The following is a 15,835-nucleotide window of genomic DNA, read 5'->3' as shown; positions in this document are numbered from 1 at the left end:
GTTACAAGCAGTGCAGCAAAGCTCACAAAGACACAGAAAATAAATTATTGCATGCCAGAAATTACTCTTTAAGTTTAACACAGCCATAAATTCAAGCGCACCAGAAAAAAAATATTGACTTCTATGTAATTTCAGTTTTAACTATATAAACGTATAAACGTGAAGAGATGAATTAATTATAACAAGGTAAGCAAATGAAACTTTTCTCTCCCGGTTGTGAATATTATTTATATTTCTCTGGCAAATTTTTGAATATATTACATTCTTCAGTTTACGACAGCACTAATATTTAAAGAGTTGTAATTCAGTCGAACTCCTATACTAGCATAAACTAATTAAATACTTCATGATCCATTCGATTTAGTATCATTGCATAAGCGGGTATATTTATGATAAACGCCATTTGTTTTATTAGGAATCGATGTTACAGATTGAAATTACCATGGAACTATGCCGGATGTAAATTTCAACGTTATTCGTTATCGTTTCATCTGAGTAGCTCACCTCTTGTGGGACTAGGAAATTCCTCGAACGGATCAATTTTGTTATTCTCCAAAGCCCGTGCCATTAACAGTCTTAAATACTCCTGACCCATTAGTGTGACTCAGCTTATTTACCCCAACCATAGCGAGTCTCTCGCAGAGTCTCTTTCATACCTTAACTTTTGTTAGGGAATAAACTTTTCAGCGCTGTATCAATAAGCTACACAGGATGCTAAACTTATTTTAACTTGTCTGGATTAACTTTTACAGTATGTGTAAATGACAATATGCGGGAAAATTTTATTCCATTAGAACTGCAATATGATTGTACAAGTAATTATCATAAATTTTCTTGAAATTGAACCTAAAACGCTTGGCTCACAACGGCTCTGATCGAGCGCTCCGATTCCATCAGCTTAGGCGTGACCCCACCTAATGCATTTCGTTGGATCAACGCATCTTCGTCGTGTCGGGCTGGTAGAGAGAGCCGTTGATTGCAGTTATTGCTGCTACTACTCATCACCGACCTGCAGACAAAGAGGTCAGGGCGGGCATGTCAAAGTGCAGACAAGGGCCTTGGCCCTGCAAGCGCCGTGGCCGCGCCCCATAACTTTTCGTGGCGGTGGCATTGCAGACGTCATCAGTGAGTCCATGGCAGATGATTTATCACTTCATGAACTCAGCAAGTCACCATGTCGGCAGTCGCGGATCGCCTTGAAGAAATTGTATTACAAGTACGATTTTTAATGAAATTTCTCAAAGATTTTCGTACGACTCCATTTCTGATATACACTATAAAAAAATTTAAAATATTTTTTATAGCTGTTACCCAGCTATTTTATGCTCGTGAGTGGCCCCTAGGTTTTGAATTCTGATACAAGGCAACTGCAAACAAGTCCTCATTATCTCGTCAGACACATTCACACATTGTTGAAATTTAACTTGAGATTCATTTAATTTTTCCAGCTTTACAGGTTAAAGATTTACCAATTCCATTCAACCGAGCGAAGTTGAATCATAAAATATGTTGCACAATATAATCTCCAAATTTGGTTCTGTAACTTTTAATCGCTATGATTGAGCCGCGATCCAGAAGGCTGGCTGTCGCGCTAGCATTCCGGCGTTCCGCTCAGATCGAGTATCAATAATGTATCCATACAACTTTTGTAATCAGGCCCGATGGGTTCATGTAGAGTCTGCATGAACCCATCCGTCTACAATTCTACATTGTGGACGGATGGGTCGAATGTCGTTACATTTTTCATACACTTTACCAATTTGTTTAGAGGTAGTCAAATCAAAGGGGATTGGAAGTCATAACGACTCTGGTAAAACCTAATGCAAAACACTGGATTAGCACATTCTAGTAATTCAGCTTTGAAGATTTCACGGATTGATTTTGCCCTTAGTCTTCAGATATCTTCCTAGACGACATTGCCACTGGCACTTCACCATTACGTAGGTCAAACGGCATGCAAGACAGCAGTTATCGTCAGCAGAATAAGATGTTTTTCACGTCCTCTGATGAGCATAAGTTCATGCCTCTTGAAACATTTCTCCCCCCGAAGAGTTATGAACCACCAAATCCATTCGATTCGATTGGTTTGCTACAGCTGGGCATGCATGAGCGAGTTATGGGCATTTTGTGTATCGCTTCCTGATTCCGCGAGAAACGAGTCATTCAGTTTTTATTGAATGACTCGTTTCTTTCTCCGATGAAATTCAATCCAAAAGCTTTCGTTACGCATGGTTGTGACTTGATACGGTGTTCACGGTGTTACTAAAATATAGGCATTCAGCTGTTAATAGAAGAAAATATAAAAAACGAATACATTGTGTATCAAGATAAAAAAAGATGAAATTTATTTGGTTGATTTCTTCCTGAAAAATTAATTTCTTCGGTAGATTTGACACAGTCAAGAATTGCACAACATCTTGTGAAGCTAGACCCGGTTATATCCACCGTGTAAATTGAGTATGAAAATGCTGTAAAATATATAATTAAAGTACATTGAATTCTGGACATTGCGCTGCCCGATATCCTTCAAACATCGTAAGTGCCCGATAATGCCACAGCACGCTTCTATTACTTCTAAACATTTGTATGACAATTCGCACAATCACAGTAGATCAAGTTTCAAAGTTATCAAATGCGAGAATTTTCGAACCACCGAAACTCAGAGGCATAAATCGCATGCGTGAATAGGTAAAGTGAAAACAGCCTCTAAGCGAAATAATTTTTGTAGGATGTGAAAATTTCTGAGAGCCCACCCACTATTGAACACCTGCAGTTAAAATCGATGTGCTCAAATGTGGGAATGGAAGTCTTGTGGGGTTGTGCAGTAGTCTTTGTTTCGAGATGCGCAGAGAAACTCTAGTCGTTGTACGTCAAGCATGTTGACATGATGCTCAGTCATGCTGTGTGGAAGCTGAGTCATCGCTTTTTTGATGCAACTTCGCTTTGTTGGCATTGGTTTCGCATACATTACAAGGTATTAAATGCTTAATACGAGCCACTCATTCTCAACGTTCTCTCCTGAGCGACGTTCTGAAGCGCAATAAATCCTCGTAGGAAATGTTTCACTGATACTTTCAGAAATAACTCTGAACGTCCAGCAGCTTTTAGTTTGTTGCTTTATTATCCGGGCAAATGAAATAAAAGTTATCTGGAAATTCACACATTGTCGAGTGCTTGATGTGCATATTTATTTCTATAATATAATTTTATCTTGTGAACAAATTAAAAAAAAAAAGAACTCCTTCAACTTCATGCATGTTACATCCGCTCGTTCAACTGGATCCTTATGAAAAATATATTAATTAATGTTCGCACAATATTTTAACCAGTATTTTTCTATTATTATGATTTAGTTCTATTATTTAGAGATGCCGCTCTTTCGTTTCCTGTGCCTTAGATTAGAACTAAAATCGAGCCAAGTAAAAAACTTTACCACCTGACACCTTATAGGGGGAGAACACGACTATGGGAACATGTACGAGTAGCTCCTGCTATGACATCCTTCTTTGCATTTTGGTGTGTCTGGTGCTATCATAATTTGCTTTTCTCTCCCGTGCTATAGGAGCTAGCATATAATTCACTCGAGTTTCTTTAGATCTTTTGATCTGGCTTTTGTTTGGTAAATCAATTTGATAAACGCAAAAATATAGAGAGCAATAGGCAAGATCGTCTCTCATCAGCGTTTTTTCGAAACCAAAACGTAAAAACCTTTAAAGTATGCACGGTATCTGAAACTATTTCACTTCACGGATTTGTTATCAAATTCTGAAAAAGTGAAACTCGAGCAATTAGAAACTTGTTTCGAATTGATTGAAACTCCAACATTGAATGATATGATCTGACTGGAGTTCATTATGTTAGATAGTTATATTAAGTTACGATGCAGTAGCGATCAATGAAAATATGAGCACTGCTTGTGAAGCAACAACTGCTCCGACAATTGGTCATATATGAATTGGTCACAAGCTGCACTAACTTAACTGCGCAATTACGCCTCTATTACATTATCATATATACATTACGCAATTATTATAGCGTTCGAGGGTCAGGTCGCACGCGTCCTATAGAACTGGTCACTTCAAAAAATAAATGAAACATTCAGATCAAGTAACATTTCCAAATAGTTCTTATAAAGTGAATTTTTAAAACAAGAGCAGCAGATAACAGACAATTTCGAATCGTTCGCGTTGGATATTTTGAACCGATATATGTGAAAACTATTTTAATAGGGAAAAGTATGTTAGACGCCTTCTACATTGATTTGCCCAAGCAGACCCAGCTAGGTAACTGGATGTAACTGTTCCTGCCAGTTTAACCTATAGAGTTTCATTAATTATGGACCTTATCGCAACTTAAATGTCGTCACAATACACATACCGTAATTAGCATGTAGTTGCTTGACCGTATTAACTCACTGTCAATTGAATGCCTTGTAATTCATGACGAGGCGAGAACAAATTTCTTCCACTGTCCAAATGTTTAACAAATGTATTAATGTACAGTTAATAATAAATTTCCGTTACTCTGTGCATTTTCGAGTATTCAGTCTTCAGCTTACGCGAATAATACGAAATCCTTCAAATATTTGTCGTTTTTATTTCGCGGAACACATTTACATCGAAGCAATTATCATTTGTTAAATCCTTATGATGTCATGAAATGAAAAGCTAATTATAATTATGTTACCTACATATGCTTCAGCTCTCTGAATTACTATTGCGCAACACTATAGACAATTGCAATCGCTTGGCAATATAATTGATCCCGTCTTCAGGGCGTTCCGGTGGACTATATACGAACATGCAATTTAGCGCCATACAGTCAAGCCATTGTTGAAGTTGGTACGCAGGTTCACTCGAGCTCGCATGTTTAATAACCACAAAGGAATCGATGACAGGCTTTTCAATCAATGTTAACAGCCGCTTTGGGAGTCAGCGAATCAAAGCAAGTAGTATAGCACAGTTCACGCAATGAAAGCTTTCAGTGCAAAGCTCATTCATGTTTTCTTTATATAAAATCAAGTGTGGTTTATTATTACTATTCTTCCAATGTTTATAAAGGATCTAGCACTCTATCACATGTCAGCAAAAAATGACCTGGCGCAACTAAACCGCCACCAATTCATCCGTCCTTGGCACAAACCGATGTTTCAAAGCTCCAGAAGGGAGATGCGTCGTTCTGAATTCGCAAGGGAGGAAATCATGCATTGCTCCGAACTTTTCAATTACATCTCAAGTTTGACAAACAAAGATGTTGCCCTGCCTAATAAAACAACTTTATTTTTTCGCATGGTGCGCAGAATCTTTATTCTCATTACCAGAAACGCTGCGGGTATCAAGGAAAGTCTACAAATATCTTTAGGGAGGCGTGATGGCTCATTGTCTCTTATCGGTATGTTAACTTCATTGGGAAGAAAATAATTGCGAAATGAACAAAATGTTATCAATTTATTTCGATTCATTGCATTTGTGTGGCGAAATAATTCATGCACTTGATAATACAATATGCAATAATGATAAATTTGGCACTTGACTGACTCTTGTGTCGAAATATGGATAATAAATCACAGTTTCATTACCATATGGGTCGTATTACGATTTATGCACAGACCTCCATTTATTAGTCTACATGTCTATTAAAATGAATTTTTGCAACTTCTAGCAGGAGCAGAAGTTTAGATCAAGTTAATATGTTTAATAAATTAGTAACTTCATTTCACCACGTGATGAGAATATGTAAAGCTTAATTAGATCTGCAAAGAATACCGTCACTTGCCACGATGACGGCCCACGTTACCACCAAATACAAAGGCATAGAGTGCAGTTGATGTATCGTAGATAAAACCGGTAGATGCTTAGCAATTATAATGCACTAAGCATTTAGCAAAGGCTTTACCACCACTGATAGATGTAACAGGAGTGAAAACTGTTGAGAATTTCACCGAATTGGTCTATAAAGTTCTCGCTGGTCAGTGCTGAAAAATCAGACATTTTCATCACCGATCGATTAGGGCTTTATTTGACAGTGATGTAATAAGTACATTTGCTTCGTGCACGTATGAGACCGTTCGTGCATTTCCGTCGAGTGTCGGATCTGACGAACGGAGGTAATTTTTAGCGCATTTTCTCATTTATGGAAAAAATGCCCTATTGTGCTCGCCATGTCCGTCCGTCTGTCCGTTGTCTGTCCGTCTCTCCGTCTGGCTGTCCGTCCGTGACTTCACGTTTTCGTGGACGAGAAAATGCGCTCTCTGTCACTCACTGCGATGAGTGCTGAGTAATATTTTTTAGTACCTATGTGAAGTCACTGCTGTTACCGCGAAAACTCCAAAGCCGAGAACCCAAAATCTCCGACGCCCAAGAGGTCGTGCTAAGTTCTTCACTACATGTATGTTGTGACATACGTCACACTTCCTCGCCAATATCAGATGCAAATACTAGATTTAACCCTCAGCTTTCTTGCAATTCGCTCATTTAAATTTTGAGCACCACGGATGCTTCGTACCGGCGATTAAAGTGATTGTTATTTGGCAGTAGAGCTAGTTTTAAACATTAATTGAAAACAAAACTACAAAGTATTACACTATATAATACTGATCATATTTTCACCTTTAAAGTGCCTCTACGAACACAGTACGAATATAAAACTTAAAAGTAATAAATCTCATAGTTCATACCTGTAAATTAGTTTGAAAATGGATTGTGTAACTTAAATAAAAAAATCATTTCATCATCTGGCTCCTTTTAATTCACACTCGCAATAGGACCTTACAACTCACGGTTCACGGATCATACTCCCAGAGAGTTGGAAATTGGCCTTTTCGATTCTAATTAATGTCTTAGCACCTCTGTCAATTCTATGAATATCAAATTTCATGCATAAAGGATTCCTATAAATGATTTTTATGTACCTTAATTATGAAGGATATGTTTGATAATGCATCTGATTTTTGAACACGGTTTCAAATAATGTGCAACGTTTGGGAGCACGACAAGTTAGACTAAACATCTGTCAATGCCTCAAAAAATTTAGCTGCGTACGTTCCACAGGGTTATGTGAGTGTCTTTTTATTCTCACTAACTTTGCGGTCACTTACGATGATTGAATCATCACGATACGTTTTAAAATCTGGCTTTCGTGAACCACTCCATCACATATCATTCATTTTGCACCGAGTAATCAGCCGCTGAGATCGTCCGATTTGTCCCCTGCCGAGTGATTCCATAATAAATAAAATTATACAGGAAGCACTTCATAATAATTCTAAACCAGCCTATTGTCACCGTACACGGCCAAGGTCGGTTGCGCTACTTAGTTATTAAACCAATATTGATTCTCATGTACTATAAACACAGAACGAAATATCAAGAATACAAATGGGATAATCTCCTTCCGTAAAAGACATTTGCATCCTTATCCCTTTTCCTTATTGAAAAATACACGAGAATATCTGCTCTCACCAGATGCAAAATGTAAATCTGGTTTATTTTCAACTGTACTATAAAAGCATGCAAGTCATCTCCAAAATAACTTAAATTACTTTGGATGGTCTCTCCAGTTGTTGTAAAAGCAGAATGCACAGCAATAATCGGTTCGTAGTTATGAGGAAACGGTTATAGCTCTTTTAAGACAACCATCGCAATTTTCCTCATGGCCTTTTCAATCCAAATATCCCCTCTTTAATCCAGATTTAATTACATGTCAAAAAATCGTAACAATCGCACCTTAAATCGCTTGTGATTGTAATTGCACTATACTAATAACAAAATTAGAACATCTGTTCAAAATTATGAACGCTGTGGGTTGCATACAACAAACAGGCCGTTGGTATGTCTATGTTTTCTTGGTTTTATCTTAACCTTCATTCACGATCATCAGCAGTAATAGACAACTCTTACCAGCATATCTTCGAGATAAGCCGGATAATCCGACTCGAATTAACTAAACCTCTTTCAGCATCAGAACCATCAATTATACCAAGTATTCAGTTGCCAATCATCAGCTTATTGCTAATCCCTTAGTCCCTGGGCATGCAATGAGTCGAATTTCTCACAAGAAAGCTTTCGAACAACAGATGTGCTGCAGGATACAGTTTAACCATTTGTGCAGCGTCTGACTATGTTCTAGTAGCTTTCACTTTCACTTCCAAATAATTTAGAATTCAGATACATCTCGGGGAAGGAAAAGGATGACGGAAGAAGAGGGTGACGCCAGGCTCTAAAGGGTTTAACACTTTTTTATTACTGCAACTTTTTTATTATTCAATAATAATTTAATAAGTTCTTATCGGTTTTGGAAAGATTAAACACTCTAATCGGTAAAAGATCTCAGATCGTTGGTACGTACATTTTGCATACGATCACATCACAAAATACCGGCGTAGAAGACAATGCATCAATTCTTTGTGGTATAAATCCTCACGTAATAAGAGTGCCAGTTTTTACAAGGAAATTCTGTGGCCAGGCCATACAGATGACTCATTGTACCAATACACGAGTAGATGTTAAATGATATAAAAACGTATCCCTGCAAGGCTGATGTCTCGCCTCGCGTTAATGTACTGAAAGTCTTACGTGTGCGTGCAATTAAAGCGTCAGTCTCGCACCACATGGCGAGCTCGTTAGTTCTCCTTGCGGCGACGCAGCTTTCTTTCTCTGCCATGCAACCGCGCAGATAAAATACTTGCGCTTTCGTTTAACGTCCAGCAGGGATAATGAACACGAGTAACATTCACGTGGAGCGTGGGAGAGAGCCGTGGGAGATAGGACGGATAATTTCCCCTCGATTATCTATACTAAAAATCCCCATGAAATGTGACCGTAGATTTATAGAGTGAAGCGAAAGAAATACAGCATGTGGAGAATCCAGAGATTTGTTGATTTGTGGAAGATTGATTCTTATTTGTCGACAGAATTGGATTAAAAGACATGGCTCGAGGGCAGTTGGGGACGAATTTTATAATAATTTGACCGACAATATTTCTGTCACTCCAACAAAACATATTTCATGGTGTTGGTTGCTCTCTGTGGAAAATATCATACATACATTAAAAAATAAGCGGATTTTAATAATGAATGGATTTATAAATGCAAAGCTATTAATTGTTGCTTTATTATTAATTCTGAGTTCTCTAAATTAAACAACTAATCATAAGAAATCTTCTGGTTATTCTAAAACGTTTTAAAAATTCTAGCGAAAACTTTCTGGACGGACATACAGTGAAGTAAAAAAATTTATTTCACTGTATCTCCGTTCAGAAAGTTTTCGCTAGAATTTTTCAAACAGTTTAGAATAGCAGAAGACTTCTTATGATTATTTGTTTAATTGAGAGAATTCATAATTAATAATAAAGCTACAATTAATAGCTATGAATGTATGAATCCATTCATTATTAAAATTCGCAAATTAAAATCAGTAAATAGTCATATATTTCAGTTTTTATAACATTACTTGTCTTTAACTCATGTAAATCTTACACCATAGAATAACCAGTTACATGAATTACCATGAATAATACGCCCCCAGTGCTTGAATGATATATCTAAATTTGAAATCATGTCATGTGCATTAAATTCATAATCCAAGTTACATCTTACGTCTCAGAGTATCTATTAATTAAATAATAAGATATAATTATATTGATTAAATCTATTTACTTATTAAATAATATTTGATATGTGCAGATGATGAAGTTGATGTTGTTGAATGTAGCGGCGCTGCTGACGCTGGCAAGCGGTGACACGACGCCCGTCTGGAGCCCTCAGCCGCGCGTGTATCACGATAGCAGCGAGCAGGTGCTGACAAACCTGTCGTGTTGCTGCATTTAAAAACTTACTGAGTTGAATGCATTTATTAGGTTTATAACATGTTTATTGAAATTAATCTTTTTATTGAATCGTTGAAGCTTGTTGTTTAATGGCTTTTACTTACATTCAAAAATCCCTTTGAGTATTGCAATATACTGATTTTTTACCTTATCGATTTTTACATGGAATTTGTTTTATTCGTTTTCTCATGTATGGCGATTGTCATTAATTCGTGATTTGAGACTTTTTACATCGATAAGCTTCAAATGTCGTAAGTTTCTCATACAAGAACTTCTGAAAGTCTTATTCGCCCTATCTTTTTTACTAAATAAAAACCGACTTATTAAATAATTAAAGTGGTTTGCTGATAATCTCTCGTCGAATCCTCATCACAGATTCTTGGTATTTTATTTTAATCTTACTCAATGGATCATGAAAATATTTAAATCTCAAATTCAGCGATTGGAATGTTATAAGATAGATAACTATTACACTTCGCACACATTTCACATATTCCTAACCCATAGCCAAGACTTTTTAAAATTTTCAATGTTTGGTAATCTTAATTATTTGAAAATAATATTTCAATTCAGTTACACAAAAGCTTGTAAGCAAGAAAATAACTGGAGATATTTATCAGGTGCGGCCGTACGCGTTCGAGTTCGAGGTTGATAATAATAATTTTATTTAGTAAAACAAAAGCTTGTAAGCAAAAAGGTAACCATAATGTTTGTTCAGACACGGCTGTACGCGTTCGAGTTCGAGGTTAATAATAATAATAATTTTATTTAGTAACACAAAAGATTGTGAGCAAGAAGGTAACCGTAATGATTATCCAGGCACGGCCGTACGCGTTCGAGTTCGAGGTTGACGCTCCTTACCACGGCACTTGGCACGACCGTCGCGAGCAGAGTTCAGGGTCGCTCACCGAAGGCAGGTTCAGAGTAGCTCTCCCCGACCACCGCCTCCAGACCGTCACCTATAAGGCCAAGCACGGCCAGGGCTTCCTTGCAGACGTTCTGTTCGAGCAGCATCCTGACTTCCCCTCTCTCCGAGGCCACATCGGTGAGGCAATATTGTTTGTGATGGACGTTCGATTGTTTTCTGTATTGTTTCTTGACACCATCACGTTCTCGCCTGGCTTTGGTGAGCTATGCTGTAATTTTCCTAGAAGTCCACGATTACTCGTGAAGCTTGTACTTTGTGGAGTCATTTTTGCTTTCGTTGCAGGCAAAGCGCCCGCCATTGGGCAGTCGGTGGTGCCCGGCTTGAAGGCTGCGTCCCCGTCATCGGGTATCACGTACCCCAAGTCCTTGCAAAACTCCAACCCGGAGTTTCATCACCGAATACCCAAATTCGATAACAAAATAGCTGTCGGGAACGAATTCGGTAGTAAGCCGCATAGTAACTTGAAGCCTTTCAGCAAACCTGTCCACACCGACTTCGATCCTCACAACCATCCTGTGAAACATTCCGCCAGTTCCCACACTTCTTTTTCCTCAGAACCTTTATCAGCTTTCATTGCTGTCGGTAAGCCTGCAGAAAAGCCACACGCTAATCATTTTACCGCACCTGGAACCTCACCACCGCGGGCAAATTTTGTGCCATCACGACACACTCTGAGACCTGTGGTTGCCAAGCCTCAAAGCACGGGTCAAAAAGGACGACCATTGACGCTACCAACAATTCCTAATCTCCTTCAAGGAGTTCGGGCGCGTCCTCGACCACAACCAACAAAACCTCAGATCACCAGACCACCGAAGCAGCAGCAGAAACCTCCTTCAGGATCACGACCTGCATTGTTACAAGAAGGCGTGCCAGTACCGCACTTCCCAAACCAGCCTCCTAAGGACTCCATCGAACCTCCCACAACGAACAGGGAGTCCTTCAACCTGGCCAATAAAGACAGAGATCGCTACAAAATTAGGCCTGAAGAGATGAACAGCGTGCGGTCACGGCTCAATGGTATCGTGCATCATTAGTATACGGAATTTTGTGACCAATCATCAAGCAATCGCAATTGTTTTCTTAAATGTTTCAGTAATGCCTGATTGAATGAAATTAGGCTGCGACGGTTTTCGGAGGCTCACGAAGCCTTGCAAATAAATTTTTAAAGGTAGAATTAATTGATCCTCTTTATAATTATTCCTGCAAATAATTATTGTATTCTGTCAAGCTGATGGCGTTCTGATAGAACAGGAAGTATATACAGATAAAATTTAAATAATTTAAAAGCTACGAGCTTATTCCGAGAATTTTCTGTCATTATTTAGCCAAATTTTAACGGAATTGTACGCTGATTTGTCTATATATTTTAAATACATTTTTCCGTTTTTCGAACAATTGAGTCATGAGTTTTGACCAAAGGCTTGTGTCGATTCAATGATCTGAGTTTGATCAGCATTGATCAATTTTTATTTAGTCCAGTTAATGTTAATCGATCCCTAACGACGTTCTCCATTAATCTATGTTGTAAGGAAGATAAAAAGAGACCTCCCCAGTGAGTGATTATAAGATATTAAATAAAAAACCAAATTATAATACCGTGTTAGTGGTTTATTTACAAAATTTTTCGATAACCGAAATTTTTTTAATGTATATAGTATAAATAGATCGAATCGATAAGGAAATTTTTGAAGCAGAGATTTCTACCAATCATTATTTTTACCGTCGATATCTGAAAATAATTTACCTTGATTCATGAGAAACGCAATCTATCATTATCATTGAGAGAATTTAAATACCGACTCTCGTGACATAATTTGTATTACCGAAAATTCTAGAGAATAATTTCATCTTAAATAATATATTACGCAAAAACTCTCAATTGCGCTGTAAATTGATGAAATCCTTTATGAGCAATCATCAGTCATAGAAAGTGTATACATTGACTTGCAATATAACACAACATCAATGCTGTGTTATATGGCTTCGATAAATAAATGTCTTAGCTAAATTATTTTTCGATATTTAATAATCAATTGTCTCAATTGTCAGTTGCGAAAGCTGTGCATGCGATCTAATTCCATTCATTCCAGATACTTAAAGAACGGACCGTTAACTTATTACCGGGCCAATAATTTATAATATAGTAGATACTTATAGAACAGACCGTTATTTTGATGATATAATAGATACTTATTTATCGGACCAATAATTTATAATAGAGTAGATACTTATAGAACAGACCGTTAATTTAATAATATAATAGATGCTTGTAAAACGGAACGGTGCTGCTTTTAAACAGCATGAGCCATCGGGTTGGATTGGTGTCGTCAGCCAACACAGGGAAAAAATATAAATTTAAATTCATTTTTTCATAAAGAATCAATTTAGCTTGGAGAATTACTTTTATCTAGAATATCGTTCGAAATTAGTAAGACTTTAATGCGTGTTTGAATTTTACAATATATCTAGATTAAACAGCTGTTGCTATTTACTATCATCGACAAAAGTGCAACGAATAAAATACTAATTGAACGAATGAAGACTTGTTATTACTTGACCTAGTAAAAGACATCTAAATGTTAAATTTGCGGTCAAGAAATAAAATCTGCAGTACTGTATAATAAGTAATTGTTTATGTCTAGCAACAATATGTATAAGCACCCGTACTCACTATTAAAAAAAATAATTTGCAATCAAAGAAAATAAGGTCCAACGGTAAAAAATTACAATACTAATTTTTTAATTGGGAAAATACATAGAACGTAGTCCCAAAAGAAAACAATAATGATGAAAATAATAAATTTGGAACAATCTGCCGAAGCTTCTCCATAAGATTATATATAAATGACAGCTCACCCTCCATAGCTAGTCATGAAAATCAGAGTTGATAAATTACAACCATACTTAATTGTCTTCAGCAACAAAAGCCATATACGATTAGCAAGGAATTGTTATGAATTATCTGTTCTGTGCCGTCAAATTTACGCCGCTACATCGTGACTCATTAGAATTTTTAATGTGATATATTAATATATAAAATATATATTAAATATTTTTTGAGATACATTATGTTACAATATGCATCATATACTAGACAACAGCGCATGGCTCTGTGCGTATAGATGCAGTTTCTCCTGAAGAACTGAATGACTGAAAATGATCATGACATGACAAGTTGAATCTGTTTAGAAATTAGGAAATATTGAAATAATAATATAATAATAAATAATTTATTAATATAATAAATAATAATATAGTAGTTGAGGTTGATTTAACTGTGCATTTTTTATTTCCACATTAAAAATCAGAATTGTTTTCGTGTTAATACATGGACTTATTTCGTTACAAAAAAAAAAGAAACCTTCCATCGATCAATTTTCAGACGAGAAATTTTATCATAGTACGTAAACAGTTGAACAATATGTACCCAGCTAAAGGTAATATTGTGCAAATTGCCTTCCATTATATAAGGCATCATCGATGTACGTCATATATCAAACGAGAGAATTTATTACTCCTGCCGGGGCGTCTCTAGATTTTAGTTGGGGTCTAAGCCCCCAAAGAATTAAGATCATATCAAGGACTACTACACACAGGACATGCATAGCCTATGTCCAGCCTCTGCTAGCAGAGGCGATCGCCTACACTATGAAAATGCTGTTGTTTTAGTGGCATCAACAAATGATATGCCCATAATTGTTTCATACAATAGTTCCACTAAAACAACAGCATTTTCATAGTGTAGGCGATCGCCTCTGCTAGCAGAGGCTGGACATAGGCTATGCATGTCCTGTGTGTAGTAGTCCTTGGATCATATTTAAATTAGAAATGACTGGTTGTATGATTATTTATTTGAATTCAAGCCATATTGAATCGATTTTGGGTAAAAATAATATTGATTCTTATAAATGAATATACAATTATTTAGGGAGGCTGAAGACTATTCTAGTGGACTGAGCTCCCCTAAAAAAACACCTAATGAAGCCGTTGATTCCTGCCAGCACAACGATGTTGTGGTCCGATGGAAAATAATTTTGTAATTTCGTCCCTAAAGCACGTGGAAAAATAGGGACCTGTTCATAACAGCTCCAAGTGTATCAGAATGCTGTTCCTTCACGGTCAACCATAGTTTAATGAGTATACGCTCTAAATGTCATATGTCTATATGGTGGCGCTCTGCCAACATTTATCTCCTAATTAGCCATATTTATAGTTTTGAGCTGCAGATCTACTGTCAGGAGGCACCATTAGCGCTGCCTGACTATTAATTAATAATAGATCAACTTGAGAACAGGGTTTCCTTGACTAAGTGAGTGCGGGATAAGTATAAAACACTTCTCTATAGAGGACTTATCTTGAGACTAGGTGGTTATACGGGATAGTTATTATAGATAAAGGCAGATACATGGCTTAGACTTCGACCGTTAGGTCGGAGTAGCTCTAAGGACTGTTGTATGGTGTCGTACTTGTAAACTACTGGGGCCTTACTAAGGTACCCAGCCCTTTTACAGACTTCTACTTCCGCCCACTGAGTTCTTGCCCTCGTGGCACATATATATATAAATACAGTATGCTGTATAAGCTGTCGACTCCGCGTCTGAGGCAATTGCTCTCAGTGACACAGTGGACTCGTAGCTAACTATAGGTCTGCTGATAAACACATGAGGATTTGTATCTACAAATCCTACTCCCGGACACTACACTTATTTTCTTATGACTAGAAATTTTCAACGAAAACATTTCATCAAAATGTACAATTCTCCAAGCGTACTTCTTAGGATTAGGCACTCTAAAAATATTACGTTTGTTCTTTTCGCTCAAATCAACAGAAAATAATACGGCCATTCTAAGTTTGATGCTCTAAAATTACTGTGTCAACACATAAACTAAAATGTGCTTTGCTGTTCTGCATCCAGCTGTACGCAGAAACATTTCATCGCATTAATGTTTTTCGATTCGCACCAGCAGGGGCAGAAGGATTTCTCAAGTCAAGGTTTAAAAAATAATCTTTAGAACGGGCTGTACGAGAGCTACGTGTCTAGTCTACAGAGTATAAGTGACTGGAGTAACTTTTAGATGCT

At 37.1% G+C, this 15,835-nt stretch overlaps 1 protein-coding gene across 1 annotated transcript in view; it reads left to right on the top strand.

Moving 5' to 3' along the window:
- LOC108677728 overlaps nucleotides 1-13,521 on the top strand; it is a 32,845-nt gene extending 19,324 nt beyond the window's left edge. Inside the window, exons 2-4 of the mRNA XM_047883666.1 lie at nucleotides 9,684-9,794; nucleotides 10,646-10,871; nucleotides 11,037-13,521. Of these exons, the coding sequence (XP_047739622.1) occupies nucleotides 9,684-9,794; nucleotides 10,646-10,871; nucleotides 11,037-11,788 (1,089 nt within the window). The 3' untranslated portion in view covers nucleotides 11,789-13,521. The remainder of the gene's footprint in view (nucleotides 1-9,683; nucleotides 9,795-10,645; nucleotides 10,872-11,036) is intronic.
- Nucleotides 13,522-15,835: the final 2,314 nt, after the last annotated feature.

Source organism: Hyalella azteca, unplaced genomic scaffold (assembly GCF_000764305.2).
Source record: "Hyalella azteca isolate HAZT.00-mixed unplaced genomic scaffold, Hazt_2.0.2 contig13440, whole genome shotgun sequence".
NCBI lineage: Eukaryota > Metazoa > Arthropoda > Malacostraca > Amphipoda > Hyalellidae > Hyalella > Hyalella azteca.
This window is presented reverse-complemented; position numbering and strand designations above follow the sequence as displayed.